Genomic DNA, 21,561 nt, shown 5'->3' with positions numbered 1-21,561 from the left:
ACTAATCACGGCACGCGGTTGTACATGCACCGACGCTGCCACTCTAATAGCCGTTAGCTAAAACAATGTATATTGCATAATTAATGTCGCTCATTAGATAAAACGTGTCGCTGTGTTCACGTGTTTGACGGCCTGGAACTAATTTTTGCGAGTATAGTCAATTTACGTTTGATGGGGATTTAAGTAATTTGGATTACAAGTAGTAAAAAAAATACAATTTCGTTGGTATATTGAAAACTCTAAAATACAAAGGAAAGCGAGATTCTAATAGGCCTTTGGGCAGCTACAGGTTAAGGCGAGTTGCAGTACCTACCAAATTTTAAGTTTACATCAGCATTTTAATAACATTTTAGAAGTTTACATTTTAAGGTTAAATATTGCTAAAAAATAAGGTTTAACACGCTCCAGACTTCCGTAATTTCGGAACGGATTAATGTTAATTTCCTGGCTTGTGTATTGACCTGTAATGCCTACATTAATTACTGCTGCACGAGACAGCAGCGAAATGACTTATCGAAGCGTTTAGATTAATTTATTTATGGGTATACAATCCTTGTGTCTATCTACAGACTGAAATAGGGATGTTGCCTGTATTTAAAAGAAATGATTTCACACTATGCACGAAATAAATAGTCTGAAAAGTATTAAATCGTAGATAGCAGTTGTTATTTACACGATTTAAGTATATTTTAAAAAATCGGATAAGCGAGCGAATATTGTGTGGGCCCTGGAAACTACTATAGGGCATCCGAGCTTTACCAATAATATTTTATGCCCCCTTTTTAAGACGGCCAAGAGGTGGGTCCGGAATTTGGCAGTTTTTGTTACGTGGGTCGGAGCCAGTCAACTTTATTAGGAACTACTGCTCTAGATAGTTACATTGAACTATTTAGGTCCCTACTATTAATCAACAGTATATTTACACTACAGACGTATAATAATATTATACTCCACAAACATGCTACTCCAATACACTCGAAAGCTGTCGATGCACGATGCAAGTAGCAATCGTAATTTAGTTGGCATCTCGGCATCCGCGAGTAACGAGCCGCGACAACAACCGTGCACCTACGCTCATTCGTTCCCTTCTCTCTTTTTACTCGTCTTTAGGGTTCCGTACCCGAGGGGTAAAAACGGGACTCTATTAGGTACTAAGACTCCACCTTTCCGACTGTCTGACAGTCACCAGGCTGTATCTCATGAACCGTGAAAGCTAGACAGTTGAAATTTTCACAGATGATGTATTTGTGTTGCCGCTATAACAACAAATACTAAAAACAAAATAAAATAAATATTCAAGTGGGGCTCCCATACAACAAACGTGATTATTTTGCCGTTTTTTGCGTAATGGTACGGAATCCTTTATGCGCGAGCCCGACTCGCACTTGGCCGGCTTTTTTAATACTTATTTTGAAGCCGTTTTGCTCGATGAAGCCCACATGTCGCGACCGCAGTTGCGGCTTGTGGGAACGGCGAAGGAATGGATATGGCATTTAAATTATTTTATGGGGTGAAATATTTCAGTACTTTAAGTATGTGATGATGATGATGATAAGCTAGCTACTATTTGTGGTCACGAATAATGGGAATAAATTAGGTGTGCTACAAGTGGCATAAAGTTAGCCAAGCGATATTCATCGATCTTTTTTCCATGGATTAAGTAGAGAGAACATATTTATTTTTCGTTACTTATCTGTGGTATTAATCTAATAAGTTCATTGATAAATTATTTCGCTATAAATTGTATCATCGGATTCATTTTGTATTTGATAAAAGGGTTTGCGGATAAGTCAATAAAGTAAGTATTTAAGTAAAAATCGCCTCTACTTAGCTCCACGCGATAACGAATAAATAACAATCAACCGCCACATCGCGATACGATATTTAGCTAAACGTTTAGCTAAAGTTAGCCGACGTAAGGAGTACTCCTTAGGCTTGCGGTTAGATCGAAAACTTGATTCTCTCAAAATGACTTTCCTGTTGGTCATGGGTGACAATAAACTAATCAGTTTCCCTTATTTTAGCGATTATCTCTGTAACATCATCGATTCCTGCTTCAAAACCTAAAATCCACCACTGAATACGTTAATATTTAGGTATCTAAAACTATAAAAATCGTCTCTTCTTAGCTCCACGCGGCGTGAAACAGATCCGCCGCTGGCGATCGCGCGATAACGAATAAATAAATAACAATCAGCCGCGACATCGCGATACGTCGACTAACTTAGCTAAACTCCTTAGGTGTGTGGTTAGATCAAAAGTTGATTCTCTCAACTCAAAATGACTTTCAAGTTGGTCATGGGTGACAATGCTAGTCACTTTCCCTTATTTTAGCGATATCTCTGTAACATCATCGATTCCTGCTTCAAAACCTTAAATCCACCACGAATACGAATATTTAGGTATCTAAAACTATAAAAATCGTCTCTTCTTAGCTCCACGCGGCGTGAAACAGATCCGCCGCGGGCGATCGCGCGATAACGAATAAATAACAATCAGCCGCGACATCGCGATACGTCGGCTAACTTACGCCCGCCACCGCGCAGATAACGCGCTAATTAATTAACCTTAATCACCATTCCCCATTCCTTTGAACAGCACTCGTAAACACCTCTATCGCTAGTCAACATCTAGATAAACTTAACGTATCTTCCTTATTTTATCGTTGCGTTGGTACGAGATTTAATGTGTTTTATTTAGTCTTATTAATCGGTAAGTATTAGGTAAGTTATCAGCAGAATGTTATTAATTAAATATCGCGTATAATCGATTTAATGTCAACGTGCTATTTTTCTCTCTTAGTTGAGATCTGGACGGAACTCTTGAATATCTTAGCATAAGGCTGCAGAGTGGGTAATGTAACAAATGGGAATGCGCGAAGATAAAGATCTTAATTATCTTACTTAGGTAGGAAGCACACGGAAAACCCTCTACATTAACTATCGCAAATAATCGTCATTTCAAACTCGAGTTTAAACCTATTTTTACGTGTTAAGTACATAACAAATCTTGGTAATTTGGTACGAACGACGACGTCGACTGCGTGCATACACCAGTCGTTAATCTTTGAATTTATTGCAGAAGGCAGACAGAACACAACATAGTAGCTCATAGTTGCACTTGTGTTTAAAGTGTATGTTATTTGACATAAACGGAAGTTAATCGTGCATAAATATATTACTCTAATAGAGGAAAGAGCTCATTATGGACTTCCGGTATATTGGTCTTTTTATACCAATAAACTTAATGCACCATTAAGTCATCAAAACCACATTTGTTACTTCATAAAATATTCAACCTATTGACGTTACCTAATTGCTATTACGTCGAGATCAAAGTGGACCTTTACTCACTAGTCGAGTAATGAAGTGGCCAAACAAAGTGAGCAAACAAAACAGGCAGCATAATTAAAGAGCGCGAACAATTAGTTGTATAACCGGCCATTGTCAGCGGAATGCCATTCCGTTTGCTTCCCAGAAGGCCGCTCTATCCCCGCAGACCTTTTTAAACTTTTTTTGCTCAGGAATTAATATTTAATGGGCCCAGTTGAAATTGAATGCGATCCGGGCTTTAGATAAGAGTTTATTTACATTTGCAAGCGTGTGAATTATTAGCCGAGTTGAATAGGCCAGGGTGTCATTCGAAATCGTTAGTCGAGCAAGGTGAGTCGAACTTAGGTAAATCAGAAAATTCTTGGGGATTATGCATTGAGTATGAAGTGTAATGTAACAAAACAATTATAAAATTATAAAGCTACACATTAATATGATGATAAGTATGTCTGTTTAATATATTTTCCTTAGGTACATTTGGCATGAAGTCAACCTCAAGCTCTGACCTAAATATTTAGGAATGAGTTTTTTATGAAACTTCTCCCAAAGGAGAGATAAATTGGACACAAACAGATTCCCACGAGACGTCCAGAGACGCAGTAACGTCGGTATTTTTATTATGGACATCGTTATTTATCTCTATATCACTCGAATATTACAAGTGCGATTGAGATAGAATAAACATTCGTGTTCGCGGTAGACCTTTTGGCTTCAGTGCGGATATGATGGTCGTTCTTGTTTACGCGACAGCGTGTTAAAACGGTGTCCGTCACTTTCTAATCCACGGTGTTAAAAAGTGACAGTTATTTTATCACATGGATAAAGTCATCCATAATACGCCGGCTGGTTTACCTTAAAGTTGACTCGGCAAATTCAGGCCAGCGATGAGAATGTGCCAGGCTTGGATTACGGTGGCGATGAATTCCTAGTTGTGTGGGCAGTTAGCAATACTATCTACTTTACGAAGCTGCCTACGAATTACTCGACTACTGGAACTTGTTTTGCTGACTAGTTTTCGCAAGCTTTTATCGAACTTCGTAATAGCGGCTTTAAAGTGTTCAAACATGAGGTAAAAGAAGCATTAGTAATGGCTTGGCTGAAAAATAAGAACTTTTCTGGGTATTTTTTCTAAGTTAAGCTGGAGTACAGAAATAAGAGAATTGTATTGAGAAATACAGAAACCCGCATGTTTTATTTAACTGTTTAAATATGAAATGTGTCAAGGCTCGTATATATCTTGAATCTTAATTAACCTCTTGTTAACTTATATCTAATCGACGTATTTGTTATGTAACCTACTTAATAAGAATAACAAAACTTTAATGCATTGAATGTTTGCAAGGTTATATTTTTTATCTTAATTTGATCAAATGAAACAAATGTACAATCACCTATCTACCTACTACAGTTACAAATTCTACACAAAAATGATATTTAAATAAATCGGACGTGTAAATACATTTACAACATTTTTGAATAAATATAGACATCTGTTTTCGACGCAACTAAAATAAACACAATAGGTACAAACATGTACATGTTTGTGAATTGGGAACAATTTGTATTGGAGGTCCATTCGAAGTTAGAACTTCTGTTAGCTACACAATATAAAACACAGATATTTTTGAGTTAATCTACTGAATGCTTTTTACTAAGTATGTACCTACAATAGACCTCTAATCTTCAATTAAAACCACTCGCAAACTCAAATGGCATCTCCAAACCATTTACGACGTCGCCATTTAGGAATGTCGTAATGAAGGTTTTATGAACGAGTGCGAGAATCTCGCATTAAACTCATGCTTATCACAGCCTCTCTGTAGGACATAAACCGCCGTTAACATCCTCTCAAACCACTAGAGTTTACAGCCTTTCATAATTAAATATTATCAACTGCACTCAAAATCGAGTGGACGATAGTAAAACTGTTTATTACACAACGCGTCACCCAGCCGACAATGAGCGTAAATATCCCACTTACCGGGCTATTCAATGATTGACACATCATTGTACGCCTAAAGCGACCATCGGATCATTTCGCGGCCACTTTATTCACAAGGGTCTGTTACATTGCTGCTTACACAAGCACTCAATCAAGCCGCCGCATGCTGCACCGGCGGTGGTTAGCGAAATTAAAAAGATTTAAAAAGTACGGGCGCGTGGTAGAGGAGTATGGGTAATGCTAATTAAGAGATGGTTATCGGTGCCGTGTTAAAGTAAAAAGTAATAAGACTATATGAACCTTTGCGCGCTCTTACGACGTTTTTAATTGATTATTGGCCTCCTTTGAACGTTCGCAGCGTGAATTTGCGAAATTCGCAGAAAATAATAGTTGCTTTAGCGTTATAATAGAGCTGACCGAAGTGGCATTAGGAATGTAGAGTTTGTGGTTATTGGTGGCGATGAGTAACGAGTAGCTTGACTTGCACTTGTACAATCGACGTTAAATATCACAAGTACATACGATTTTGTACCTTAAAAATACTGAATTAAGGCGTATTAGGTAAGTACTTTACAATTAATAATGCAATTGTGTCAACATTTGTTGGTAGCAATACTACCAATAAATGTATACGTAGCAGTGGCGGCGCGTCCATGAAAGCCGATTCCCACCGGCTTACCTGTTTTTGGACGTTGGAGCAGAGTTGTAAAGGAAATATGTAAGCCAAATTAGCCCCGGCTTGCCTATGGATATGTTTGACGCGCCGCCACTGATACGTAGTAGCATAAAATAAAGCATTGTAGTTACTTTTTATCTTGTGCACGTTTCATTTCAAAGTTCGTATAATTTGATTTGTTTTGGGATACATTACACCGAGGGAAGTTGGGGGAAGGTGGATAGGTATATATAAATGTATGTACCTATATAGAACTTACTCGGAAGCTACCTAGTCTTAAGTTTGGCAGTTTCTTTTTTGTTATTCTTTGGAAATAACCTAGTATTAAAAAGCAACACATATGTCACATATACATATTAAATATAAATGTTACTTTGTAGGTACCTTCTTAGTTGCAATAAATAAATGATAATTGATAAAGAAGACCCGTGAAGACCTATGTAGGAATAAGGGGTCATCCATTAATTACATCACACTTTTAGGGGGAGGGAGGGGGTCAAGAAAATGTGACATATTGTGACATGGGGGAGGGGGGAGACACAAACTTTGTGACGTCACTTTAACTTCATCAGTAACCGAAAATTTATTTAAATTATTTTATTTGCTGTACATTTAAATAACAAGTTTTTAAAACGATAATCGTTTTTATTCGTTTAATTATCTTTCCTAAGCAGTTTTGGGTTATAAAATTACTAATATTTATATCGTCAAAAATATTTTGATAAAATATTAATAATACTTAGGTACTTACTTAATTCGATTTGGCGATTTCGTAGAAAAAATGTGACGTTACACTAAGGGGGGAGGGGTTTGCCAAATGTGACCAAGTGTGACAAGGAGGGGGGAGGGGTCAAAAAACCTAGAAATTCGTGTGACGTAATTAATGGATGACCCCTAAAGCAAGACTCGCAAGCTGACAGTTGCAGCAGGCCATGCGTTTGCGTCCTACCCACATTTTTCGAGATCCACGTCAGTTCTCGGGCCCTACGAATACAGATTGTAAAGTTTATGATGCAGCGTGGTTGGCCATAACACTATAAAGGCAGCCACACACGTCGCTACCTGAACGACGCCGCTGTTTGCACCAAACAGACATATTTAAATCACGTGTCAACATCACACCTTTGAATTAGGCATTGTTTTTTGGATATGTAAATGAAAAGAAAACAGTTTCTTAAGATACGTACCCACCCAATATTTAAACAACGTGTGATTGTGTAAAATACTACGTATTGAATAAAAAATATATAAAAATAGGTATTGAGTTTCGTGATAATTATCGGGAAGGTACCTATTTAGGGTAAGTAGTATTTTAGACTACCTAATTTTCTGTTTTTGGAACATGATTATATTAATAATGAAATAAATTATTCTGTCAATTGTAGAAAACCTACTAGGACATATGATATAATTAATATCTACCTACTAGGTAGATATTAATTATATCAGCACTGAACCTCCATTTTGGCTGTAATAAATTAATTGCGGTTTCATACGTGTGATTAGTTAAATCCGCGGCTATAATACGATTGTACCTACCTATAAATTATACTCAGCTCGTAATCTATCTAACGATCGCTTGATTATTTTTTTAATAAAATTCATAAATAAATCTTCATTTAATTTTATCAGAAACATTGATAATCTAGCTACTTAAAATAACCTAATAGCAAAACTCCGATTAGACAAGCTTTAACTTACGAAGTAAAACAAAAACATCGTTACATTACATCCGGCTGGATCCAGCTCTAGCGTGTAATTATGATTTGATCCATGATTAGTTAATCTTCCTCTATTTACGGAGCCACTAGCCGCCTAGACCGGCAAACTGTAATAGACATATCAATTTCCAGCGGTCGGATTACGCTCCCTCCTGGGCATTTAAAACGTTGCATCTACTTTGCCAAAATAACGCCGAGTCACAGATCGCGATAACCACCCCAACCTCCCCTCCCCGAATAATACGTATCTATTAGAGCGTATATATCTCCGATTCGCCAAAGTATTTCTCAAACATGAAGATAGTCGACGAAAAATTCGAGTGGAGAAAATATGTATGGCAGCGGTATGCGAGGCGGCGGGTGGCAGCGGCAGCGGTGTGGGGGTAGAGGGGGGCCCCCGCGCGCGTCAGTTCGCTCGCGTAGCTCGTGCAGGAAGGACGTACAGCTTGTCGCTAAAGTTTCGCGTGTGACTGACCGTGCGGATTGCTCCAGTGTTGTTAGTGGCTAGTGGAGTGTTGTGTTGGTGTGCAGACGATGCTTGGTGTTTGACGCGGGCATGTATCCAAGCGCGGGCGCGATGAACGCCGCCGCCGCCGCAGCTGCCGTGGCGGCCGCCAGGCATCCGGTAAGACTTCGCCGAGATCAACCCCGAGTCCCCGACCCCCACATAAACGGATATCAAACAGATGTGCCTCGTTTACAATGTGAATTAGTGCCAGTGCTTTGTTTGTGCAACAGTAAAGTGTCACAAACCGATCACAAATTGATGTGATGTGCCAAATTCGATTCCCGTCGGCAAAGAATCGCAAACATTAAAGTAATTTCAGAAGCTCATTTAAATATGAATTTGGAGTCGACTGACAGCTCCTGCCATTGTTATTATCTACAAATGGTCCCAAACTGAGAGAGTGGAGAAAGTGTGCCACCACATGTCTCTTAATGCGCTTATTCGCGCTCTTTATGTGCAGCATACTAATTTGCGAAACACTTAAATTGCAAACAGTTAACTTTTTTATGCTGAGTGCCGTGAATAGGAAAATTGTTGAAACTGTAAAGTGGATAACAGTGCGCATACGAGTCGTTGTGATGTCTTTTAGCCATTATCGTGAACCGTGAATTTGAACCTTGAATAGTTACAACAAAGAAATTCATTTAATATGTTCTTATTTTTCGTACAATGTGTGCAATGAATAATGTTTGTTTTTATACGAGTTCCTAAACCAAAACCGACCCTTCTCTCTTTCTTTGATCTTTAACGACAAAGGGGCGATACAGGTATGAGTATTATAAAGTTTAAATACCTACCTTTCAAGTACTCTTCAAGCTTCTATTCCAAGTCGTTTTCATAGGCAAGCCTTATAAACAATCGGTGAAGTCTGGGAACAGTCAGATCTTGCGCTTCAAAATACTAACGGCATAAAATTCATGCTGAAATTAATGCCGGTCTCAATTTGTCACGCCCCGTCAAAAAACAAAATGGAATACCGCTCCAGTATTCTAAAATTGTACAATAGTAAAACATAGACAGTTATATAAAATAAAGCAGTGCTGTAGAATTAAGCTGGGGTGTAATAAAACGCCGCCCGCTGAGACGGCACGTCGCTACGCTACCGGCGGTACCGGCGCCCTCACTACCCGGTATTGTTGCTGTATTTTATTTTACTAAACGGTTCTCAACGAACATTTGAGCTTCCACGAATAATGCATTGTATGTTGTAGAGGAAAATATTCATCATTCGCTACAAGAACTGCGATAATTTCAACGATTAGATATTATTGTTCTTTGTTAAATGCTTATATTGGCCAAAAAAGTGATTGATAAATAATAATAAATATTTTGGACACCTCTACAGTTCTACGAGTATGTATTATATAGGTAGGTCATAGAAGGTAGGATCGCATAGAAGTGGTATACGCGTGCCTCCGTGAGGGACAAAACATACGCAATGCGACACTGTGATTGGTCGAATTCATTTGTTGCCCACCATTCTCCATACTAATAAAAAGGTGGGGAAAGAACAAAAAGTGAAACTGTGACAAGGACAAGCAATAATACCGCTTTCTCTGCTACTCCTACTGAAAGATACATAAGACTATCTCGTTCTGTCAGTTACCCCCACCACTCATGACAGATCCAGGTATATCCTAGATTCATGAGGTAGGTAGATAGTCGTCCAATGAGAGGTTAAAAATGTTAAAATACCTATCTTGTTAGTAGCTAGAGCCAGATTCAAGGCAGAAACCATATGATCATATTCTGCCTAATTTAAAATATATCGTGTTGTGTAGGCAATTACACTTATTACTTTAGACGTCCCTCTACGCTACGGCCGCTACCATCGTATCGTAATCACATCTGATATTTTACGACCCCAACCGAAAAGTCACTGGACTTCTGGATAAGCCTTCGTACAGGTCTGGAAAAAATGTCGCCAACGTTTTAGTCGCTAATACATTTTTTTACCTTTCATAAGTACCGCTATTAAATTATGTACCTATTTGTTTATTGTAATATTACATATAAAGGTGGGTCAATGCATAATCAACACTGGTCTTGAAGACATCAATTGGTAATACCATTATGTAGCCAGGTAGAGGCCGCTTTCTGATCAATTCACGTCAGACACTCAATTATCCGTGAAATTGCTTCGGCGGATATCGAACCTACCTACCCACGGTCGCGCGGCACTTCATTCTACTGGCTGAAATGATTCATGAATGATTCAAGTCTTAATATTTTATCAGAAATAAAAATATTCACGCAATGAAAGTGTTATTTATTCACACTTACGTCATTAATTTCATTCAAGTTTGACGTTTAAAAAACACTTGCACTGCGTGTGTTATCAAAATCGTTGCAGTCTTTTGTTCTAATTCTACCGAATTAATTTGCTATCTGGCAATTAATTAAATGATTAAATGTCCCTCTTTATCTCGGTATGACAAGTTTCCCGTGACATCACCAGAATACCGGCAGCTACGTTCCTAATGAAAGATAATTGGACCTCTTATACGCACTAATTAGGATGTTACAATTGCCTGCCTGTCGGTAGTTAGTCTACCTACCTGGCAGCAGTGATGGCTAGGAGATGCTTAAATACTTAAGGTACTTACATAGGTACTATAAGGATGTAAATAATCTTTTTGAGGTTGCTAATAACATACATAAAAAATTATATCTACTGAGCAAACCTTAAAAAAGTTCTAAAAAAAACTAATATACATATTTAAACTTATATGTCAATGTTTTTTAAACAGTTAAATACTACCTAGCTAACAAAGGTAACTTTAGTGACGTCGGAACAAGTGGCCATCAAATCGGAGCGGCCAAGGTGTTCAGAAATATCTGAACAAAGACTATTATCAAATTACTAAGGTGCATGTTTAGATATATTTGAGCACTTTACCCGTTCCGATATATCTAATGGTGACTATACATTGGCAATGGTATGAGTAAGGAGGAATATCTATTGAACTCAAATTAACCTACTTGACAGTTTATTAAGTCATGTATAAATTACGTCACGTAGGTCAAATACCTAAGTGTCCCTCTACCGTTATTAATGTCATGTCAATAAACACGTCATTTGTTTAAATAAGTTCGGGCATTTGGTTCTAGGGTATGTTCAATTTATAGATAGACACTTACATCAGCGGAAAACACGTGTCTTATCAAAGTCTTGGCTTCTTAGAATTAAATATTAACCATTATGAAATGAAATTATTACACTTTCATATAATCATTACCTAAAATGAACACCTAGCATGCCAGATTTGTATTATTATTGTGATACACTGCAAAATTTATTTTATTGTTTGAGGACGAATAAGATTGGTACTTACACTAATTGGCGAGACCGCTTTTTCGCCTTCACAAAAAGTGCCGAGTGAGATATCTAGCTCGAAGGACCGCCCTAAATTCCGCCGCGCATTGTTTATATTAAGTGACAATTAAATAATACTTGCCACAACTAAACAAAACATGCATTTATATTCATGAATATAAATTTATACAAACTTGGGCTAAAACACCTGAAAACAAGGCAATACCTTTAGGCCTGCAAACGAAGCCCGCGAGACTCGTGTTAACCAGCAAATTAACACCAGAGTCGTTGAGCTACATGGAACACTTAATTCAAAGCAACGATCGATCTGACTTGGTTATGCTAATTTGCTTCCGCGACCACAACCAAAAAAATGCTAAAGCAAACTGGACCCTCAGACTTTTGCGTATGGCTGATTTTTGCTATTCACGGCTAATTCCGAAGTCCGACGCCAACCGCAGACCGCAGTGCATCTGTGTGACATCCCCGACAATATTTCCCGACGTATACAGACCACAATTTAAATATCAATTTGCTTTAAAACCGTACATCATATGGCAATCGTAAATATAATTTAAATGGATTATAAAGAAGAAAAAACGGGGAAGGGATTTATTTACATGAGTAGGGGAAAACATTGTTATTTGTAAACAATGCGATTGTCACGAAAACGGCATGAAGAATAATGTTTGTTTTCGTCACCTTCTTTTGTCTGGCGAGAATCTCGTGATTCCATGCATAATGTTGACTGCACATAATGCGAAAATAAGTGTTATTTATTAACGATTTGTCACCAGGTTATTTGTTCGTGGCAATTAGCCGTTCATCACGCGATCTCTATTATGAATGATCGTACTGAGCACGGCACGAGAGACGAGTGGTCGTATGTCACGGTTATCTCCAAGCGCATAATACTTTTCTGTTTGGAGACATTGAACGTCGCCAGTGTTTTAAAAATGCCACTCGTGTTTAAAAACTGTTATAGTGTTATAGTAACATGCGTCGTTATTCCATGAAGATATTGTTTGGCTTGTGTGTGTACTGGGATAATGTTACATACGTTCGCGACTCCCATACTCGCATGCGTCGTTATTCCTTTGGGAGCGGTACAATAGCGGCTGCCGACCGTTCCCACGACGTGTCGGAGGTTATGTTATAAGTTTATTGTTGACAATGCCTGCCGAACCATTATGCGGTATTTCTGAACTAACTTTGTGTAAGTATTTACTATTCATGGAGTTAAGTGAGAGAATTTAAACCGCTAGCTTAGTTAGACGATTGATTGTTCTTTTCTGGTAGGTAGAATTTAGCAGGCGTGTGTTGTATCGTTTAACACAGGGACTTAATAAAAGTATACATATGTACCTATTTACAACCATGTTTTCAAACAAGTGTCTTTATTTATGGAATTGGTACCATAGTAAAAATAATAAAGCGTTAATCGTTAATATTACATTGTTACCTTTATATTCGGGAATTTTCATTCACCATGATATATACCTATATTTTTTTTAATAAATCTGAAAGAAGAATATAAGATGAACACCTGGCATTTAATTCGAAATACCCTCAAATTTATTTAGTCGCAAAATAATCTTCTTACAATCTGTTCAACATAATATTCCCTCTCAAGAATATTTGTTTAGTTCCGTATTTACGTGGGTAAGTGACGATAATGTATGACGAACTTGATAAGACGCTCTTAACTTATCAAGGTATATACGAACGAACATGTTTGCAAACCGGCTTGTAATGGATCTTCTGATTTGCGGGTATCTCTAACAACCTACACCGCAGCACTTAACGTAAGATCAACATAATTAAATTAAATTAATCAAATAGTAGATTAAATGATAATTGTAATTGTACAAGCGATTGCGCTGGTCGGATTGCTCATTGAAGTTACACGCAATATAAGAATTTACATTTCTTATTCAAGATCATATTTTTTACGGCAATTAGCGTAATAGGCTCAATAAAAAGTTTCTTCTATAGCAAGATTTCATAAGTATACTCTGTATCTTTAAGTATTTAAATAAAAGTAAACATAATCTACCCTCAAATGGCTCGTTAAGCCAGTTGAGGGTATATGAAAACATTACACGATCAAATAATGTAGGTTAAAGTCAGTTCGTTCAGTGACTGGTCCAGGCGGTTTTGGAATTAGTCGGTTGACCGTTAATGTTAGAACCGATAATGTACAAATTGTTTGTTTACTTTTATTTAAATACTTAAAGATGTAGTTAGTTATATCCCAACTCTCTCTCTGTAATACATCACGGTGTTTGCTGCGTCATTTGTAGTCACCGCCCGAACCTCGAGGTGAGGAGATGTTTGTCAAAGAGCCTATTTGTCTGTTTTCTCGAAATCCGTGTCGTCCCACTGCGTCAATATTTGACTGACGGCATTACCGCTACATACCTATACCTACATACAAATTGGATCTCCGTATCCAAGTTTCTTCAAACATATCATGCGGGCAAACAAACATAATTTATATGAACTGTGTCATTAACGATTATTTTGGTACATGTAACTCGTTAAAGCGGGTTATCGTGTTGATAAGTGAAGTGGCTTGTGAGCTTGAGTCAATGTTCGTCCGAAATAATTCCTGACATTCGTGATGATAGTGTTATCAGGGAAAATAAACTCTGCATTTGGAGTAGGCAAACAGTTTGTAAGCGTCGAGATTCCGCTGCGTTACCGCTACATAAACGTAGCTGCTGCAACCACATCACATCGTAGCTAAGAAAGAATGACTAAAATCACTGACATTTTTATTATACAGGGTGACATTTGAGTCGTCATCAGTAATATTTATTTATTTATGTTATGGAGATCCAACAGCTATCTATACAGATATGTTTTTCATAAACAACGAGCAATTTAATGCCCCTACTCGTACTAAAATCAGTCAAATTTTTTTTTTATTTTTTGTCATTTATTTTACTTTTACAAGAGGCCATTGCCATGGGTATTTTTTATAACAGCTTTGTAAGATATTTCAAATGAAAAATTAAGTAAATTTTATTTCTAACTGGGACTAATGACAAAATTGATGTCAATGACAGTTCCTAAGTCCAGTCCAGTTCAAAGAGGCGATTCAATTTACTAATTTAAATATCATAATAAGCCGTTGTAATATCCTAAATCCACTTATAAATATATATATAATATATATAAGGGGGATTAAATTGCTCGTTGTTTATTTATGGAGTTTGAAAAACATTACTGATCACGACTCAAATGTCACCCTGTATTTTGTACATATACCTATAGATACATAGGTAATTAAGCTATAAATTCGTCTTCAATTTAGTTGATTATATTATATAACAAATTAGTCAATACCGTACATTTTTACACGTTATTCGAACATAAATCTAAAAGTAGACAACTGAAGGCCTTCGCAAAATTTAAATCCAAGACCCGTTTAAAATTTAAAATCATAAATAATTCCCCATCAAAACAACTAAGTGAGAAGCTGGCCCAATGTTTTATTTAGAACAGTTAACTAATTATCATACCTTCCACAACTCTACAAGTGACAGCTCTCCCGCGCCGCCGACTCATTTGTCACTTTCTACACGAAAACAATTGGACGTTATCTAAACAGAATCGATTCAAAGAAGGAAGGCCCCGTTGTCAATCGGCTGTTAGTGCATGCGTTGAAGATTCTAAGAAAATAAAATCACTTTGGTGATCCCAGAGCTACCATATTAGTTTACTAGTTTTTTTTTTTCATTACAAAAAGCCGTTGAACATACTTTCAATTCTTTCCCAACTTTAAGGCTTCTAAATAGGGTTTATTTTTGTTTGAATTTAAGCGGAGTTAGGGCGTTACGGCGCCCAAGGCTTGAGTACACTAGTGAGGAGTTCAAATATTTGTGTATTCTTGTTTGATTTGTAAGTGCGAATGGTGTTTAGATGTTTACAGAGTCGCTGAACTTGTGTTGGCCGCGGACCTCTAATGCTGCTAATAAATCGTTGACATCGATCCACTTTATTTATTCACCGATATACGGCTAAATAATACGGCCTTGTTTTTATATTTGTTGAACGAATTCCCGAAAGTGCTGGTGCTGTTCATAAAACAACGGAAATCTTCAACATTTAAATAATGCGTCTACACAGAGTAAACAAACATGGAGGAGTTGCGGGTAATTGACCAACGAACGAGTATAGTTTATAAGCAGTGATTGAATAGTCATGTTACTCGAACCACGCGAGGGCTGCCCCGGGCCGCAGCGCTTAAAGTAAAACTCGAATTCCGGCCCAATAAAAGGAGTCCTCAGCAGGTAGACGTGGGCAGACAGACGTATTCAATAATTTGAAGTAAGAACACGTTTTTCTTTTTATATCCGTTTAAACGCGTTCTGTTTAGTTTTGTTTTTGTTTTTTGTGAGCGGCCTGCATGCGGGCCTTTCATCCGGGCTCTACACAATACTGCCACTCAAAAACGGTTCATTGTATTTTAATTTGACCTTTTCGGTGATAATTCATGGGAATCTTTTTTTCTTAAGCCGAGGGGAACGTTTATTCAGTCTATTATTGCCGTCGATTATTTTCCTTTTGTGATCGGTTTGAAGTTTGAGAATGATCTTACTTGTACTTATGCTATTACTTTGGTATTGACGTAAAATAGGGTTGCTGTAATAATAGTTTAACTGCGGGGTTGTAATTCTCGCATAACATAATGGTCCATTTGATTTTACGGCAGAAATAAATTTTATTATATTCTGGTTTGAATATCAAGAATGTCTAATGGAGATCATTTATAAAACATTCATATTCAGTACCTAACAACATAATGGCGGGTTTTATAGAACCGTTGTTAGAATGTCAACTCATCAACATTACCTATTAACAAGCATGAAAACTGCCGCAAACTTTATTTATACAGTAATCCAGTTAAATAACCAAATAGCAATTAATTTGGTCCGCATTTATTTACCTACTGCATGATGTTTTCCGTTTTAATCGTGGCAATAAAACTTGGTACTACGTACAACGTGGAGGGCGAAAGCGAAACAGCGGCGGTCGCGTAGCGGTCGCGCGGCAAACAAATATGTAATTGAATCCAAACCGTAACTTATTGGCCCCAGATAAATCGAAAGGGTTTGTTTCCGAAGTATTAAATTACAACCTAAATGTTAACGAAACATTGTAATTACTGATAAGTACACAGCCACAGGGTATCCTGGAACTTCTAATTAAATTAAACATCGAGTACGCGCCCGTAATCAATTTGTTAATCTGGTGAGGTAAACGTGTTGGAATAAACTAGCCTTCGATCGGCCCACGTGTTAAGTGAATCGCTAATTATAATCGAGTGTGCACTCGACCTTAGAACGCTAATAGAAACTCGGGTTTAAGGCGAGTACACACGTACAATGTCTTGCGTGACATGTCTCGGCTCTCCGATATCGTGTCAGACTCGCTATGATATGAACGCCGGCGCCGCCTCGCTACCGACTCGGATTTCTTTTTGCCTTTTATAATGCCATGTCTGTAATGTAACTGTCGATTTGTTTTATTCTCCGATCGTGAGATGTGTACATGGATAAATAATTGCACGCCGAGAGAAACAGAATATAATTGCCGCGCGAAGTGAAATGAAAACAAATAGCACCTTCTTTTATAGATCGCTCTCGTTAAATTAAAACAAGTAGCTCGGGGCCGTCGTTACGAGTACATTAAGTGCTGATAACGGTAAACGACTGCTATATCATCAGTGTCCCCATAAAATATTGATGGGCATTGTAAATGTCACGACATTAACGAAGTGATGGAGGATAAGGCGGTGCGGCGTGCTGGCGGCGGCGGGCAGCGGGCAGGCGGGTTCACCGCAGCCACATTCACTAAATTCCCGGCATTTTCCCCGAGCCGATTGTCCGCAGCTCCATTTACAACGTCTACACGCTGCGCCAGTTCCTTTTACGCTTTTATTTACGCTCCTTTTATTATTTTTAAAGTCCGTTTGTTCGGCGTCGGCTCGCAGCGGTTATTTATTTTTTGCCGCCCGCCCGGCCTCCCGGCGACCGTGTGTTGTGTCTCTCGCTTTATTTTTATTTTCGTGCTTCTTATTATGGAGCTAGTTTTTTATTTTGTTTTTACTTTATTACGTGCTCGCGTGTTCGCGTTACTTTATTTGTGTTAAGAGGCGAGCGATGTTTTTTTTTTCATTAAAGCGAGGCTCACACCGAATTATGGTCATTAAAGGATAATTTGTATTACGATAATTTGGGATGCGTGTAATTTTTGTTTCGTGATAGGAATGTTTTGTCGAGACTGTGATTGATGAGACTTTTTTGTTGTGTCTACTTATGCGTTTAACTTAAACTTGGCTGTCATTGTCAACTTGGTGACCATTAAAAGGCCTGTTAGCATTAGTTTTACTAAGGCTTTCTGTGGTTCCGTGTTAATTATTTTTCTAATATAAAATGTTCTTTTGCAGGGTCCCCCCCAGCCCGGGCAACCCATCAAGTTCACGGTGGGGGAGTCCTGCGACCGGATTAAGGAAGAGTTCAACTTCCTCCAGGCGCAATATCACAAGTCAGTATTGATATTTACTCTTCGTAAGCTATTGAAGTCGACGTGACATCACATGATTATATACATATCTGGTTGTACAAACATTGATAAAGGACTGTTAGCCTAAGTGATATACTGAAGTGCAATAACGCTCTGAGAATTTTCAGGACCGGGTTACACTCAATGGAAAATGTAAAAACTTTTTTTTTCTATACTAATTCAATTAAAAAGCTTTGCCACAAGCATTCCAAAATAAAAATGATCATTCAAATCCACCGATGTAACTGGATTCCGAGGCCTAAACCTAATTGCCACCGATCTTGACACAGCGCACGAGTTGTCCGCCTAAAGGGGCCCACTGATTAACAATCCGTCGGACGGTATCGGCCTGTCAGTTAGAACAAAATTTTGACAGTTCCGAACAACTGACAGGCCGATATCGTCCGGCCTCAGTGGGCGTCAGTGGGCCTCTTAAGAGCAGGAGCACCGTAAATATCATAATTCCACAGAAAATACTGTAATTAATCAACTGAACACTCCTTGTCTATGACTTGCATGTTTACACTATAACTACCCGCACGAACGTAAGACATACCGACGTGCATAATTATATTTCAATCCGTCGGCGGGCTATTATGGCGGCAAAAAACCGACATGATTATTAAAGTAATGCTTTGTTCGCATCTGGCGATAGCGCGATACGACGCTAATCATTGTAATTAAGACTCCTTGCGCGAATACATTATGCTTAATGTGGAATTAATTTACATGTGTGATCTCGGTGAGAATTTAAAGCAAGCTTGAAGTAGTATTCCCCATTCATAAGCAAGAAATTGTCATTTTTAGCAGACGAATATCTTTTGTTTAATGTTGGTTAAGTATTTTTAGGCATTTTCATTACAGTGTTGTTAAAGGAATCAATTTCATGTTCATCTCAGTTTCAATTGCTTATGAGGATAAGTTTCTGTTGATTTTAAATTGTCTTCTATTCTTTTTTATTCATATTACATAATTTAACTAACTCAACTACGCTGGAACAAGAATGTACAACATTTATGTTGTCTGGTTTCAATTCAAATACATAATCAATATTGTTAGTTTAACGAATGATATACTTCTTAACTCGTCCCTAATTCCCGTAGGACCCTAATACTTTATCCACGCCAACGACAACTATATCACTTAAGTATCAGAGGGTAAAAAATCTCAACAGAGATTATCTCGGAATCCCCGTCAACAGAGATCCGGCTACCTGCCTCACAAAACCACCCTTCGTTACATTTTTTTTCTATTGTCTAGCAAAAAGTATTATCTATTTGTTTACATTGAATTTCTGACATAAAAAATAACGATCACGTTACAATATGGATTAGAATATAAAACAGGTGGTAAAGAGCTTACGCAAGATAAACTATAGATAGTCTATTTCGTTTGGATTTTAATAGATGTAAACAAAAAACCGCGTGACTTGGTTATTAAATTGAGCTCCAACATTTTTTTTACTGTGAATAGACGTCATTGGCCTAACGACTGAGTCACGTGGTTTTTGTTTATTAAAAAAATCCAATCATCACTATTTTTATGTAATCTCTATAAGCTAATGGAGTAAGTAGTTATAGTTACCATTACTTTGGAGAAATACTCATTGTTGTAAATTAATAATTAGACACATTTTTAATTGCAAACTATGTTTGCTAGACGTTTCCCTCTCATTTGAATCTGGTTGAAATAGATACTTGACAATCGAATAACTTCAATATCGAGGTACATACTTGTTAGAAGTAGAAGTCATTCCTTACAAAATAAATAATACGATAAAATATGAATAAAATAATAAACTATTTTTATAAGCATTTAAAAATTGTAATAGTTCATCTGTTTAATATAAACATCTGTTTGTTCCAGTTTAAAATTAGAATGCGAAAAGCTGGCTAGTGAAAAAATTGAAATTCAAAGGCATTATGTTATGGTGAGTTGACTACTATTTTATATTCCCTGGCACTCGAACGAATCGCACTACAAAATTAAAGTGCATTAAATCAAAGACTTATCTGTTCCAAAATTAATCTCAGCAACCCCCGACCGAGAGCGAGAGCTTAGTTGTGATTTCATGCTCTTTCGATTTTGAGTAGCGAGGCGTTCCACATAAAATACTCAGTAGGTACCCTATTACAGCATATGCGGGAAAGCTCGAGATGATTATCAAATGATACACCATTGTTTTGTTATTCAAGTTTAAATGAATTGTCCCCTTCGTCACCCGCATGCCCGTCAATATTGCTCCATCGGGTTCGACCGTCCATTTTGTCACCCTCTTATAATTTATTTGGAGATTATTATCGTCCCTCTCAATACCCAAACAATATAATATGGGAGTTATAAACATGCATTGAATAACAATTTATTGAGACGTAGGTATGCTAAGAATAATGAATCGTAGCACCTGTGATTTAAATATAAAAGTTTTTGGCATTCGATAATCCTCAAATGTTCGTTCCATTCAGCTATGAATCACGATTAAGTGTTGCCAAATCGCTCGCAATTTATTTTAATACGCTTGAGAGGAAATTTTTGTCAGTATTTTTATATGTCGAGAACACTTCTGGCTGCGGTCCAAGCTGCGCCGCGGATGTTTAGTCACTCGGCTCCTATAATTTGAGGAACTTATCTGTGCCAAATGCTTCCCGTGTCACAACTCGGACGTTTAACATTTTTAACACTTGTAATCGAATCTGTTAATCTGTATTTATGTTTCAGTACTATGAAATGTCTTACGGCCTCAATGTGGAAATGCACAAGCAGGTATGTGTTATTTTCGTATTTTATTTTAGTTTTATGCAAACACGCGGTGGCGGTGCGTACTTGTGGTTATTATTTGTGCACAGCGAGAGAATAATTAATGTCGGCCATGTCATTACGTGATAAAGACTAGCCTTGCTATTTGCCCCCACAGGAAAACCTCTGATCTGATCTAACACCTTTACATAATATGTAATTGTCTTGCTTCTCGCTTTCAAATCGATTACGTGCTCATTCACAATTAATCTGATGTTGATAATTCCTTATCACAGTCAGATTATTCTTGTGTCTGTGTTGCGAGACTACAAGACATATGCAACTATTACTGTCCTGTATGTTATAATTTATAATGGCAATTTGATAATCAAATAGTTAAAGATGACCAAAGTTCAAAAGCAGCGAGTTAACGCAAGCGTTAAACCGCACGCACCGCGACCGCGTCCGGTGTACTGAGAGCTTTAACGATAATGTTGCTACATTCCACGCGTAATTCCAACATAAATGTAACATGAGAAACACAGAGAAATTTCCAAAGTGAAAAAGTGTGTTATTGCCCAGCTTGTTTGTCGGATAAATGTTGTTTGACGGCGCTCCCGGCGTTAGGGCGGGCCGGCGTTGACATTTCGGTTTTTAAATTAACAAACGTTTTCCGCTGAGCGCTCCGTTATTTTTTACCGTGCTGACTTTTTCTTTCAACTAATAATAATTGATAGTAGAAATAATAATTTGTCTA

General features: G+C 37.6%; 1 protein-coding gene across 1 annotated transcript in view; it reads left to right on the top strand.

The window, feature by feature from the left end:
- Positions 1 to 8,063: 8,063 nt before the first annotated feature.
- Positions 8,064 to 21,561, top strand: part of LOC134669504 (protein groucho-like) — an 84,356-nt gene continuing 70,858 nt past the window's right edge. The window contains exons 1-4 of the mRNA XM_063527094.1: positions 8,064 to 8,296; positions 17,953 to 18,050; positions 19,935 to 19,998; positions 20,787 to 20,831. Coding sequence (XP_063383164.1) covers positions 8,228 to 8,296; positions 17,953 to 18,050; positions 19,935 to 19,998; positions 20,787 to 20,831 — 276 coding nt within the window. The 5' untranslated portion in view covers positions 8,064 to 8,227. The remainder of the gene's footprint in view (positions 8,297 to 17,952; positions 18,051 to 19,934; positions 19,999 to 20,786; positions 20,832 to 21,561) is intronic.

This window comes from Cydia fagiglandana, chromosome 12 (assembly GCF_963556715.1).
Source record: "Cydia fagiglandana chromosome 12, ilCydFagi1.1, whole genome shotgun sequence".
Lineage (NCBI taxonomy): Eukaryota > Metazoa > Arthropoda > Insecta > Lepidoptera > Tortricidae > Cydia > Cydia fagiglandana.
The sequence above is the reverse complement of the archived record's forward strand: the minus strand, read 5'-3'. Positions and strand labels throughout refer to the sequence as shown.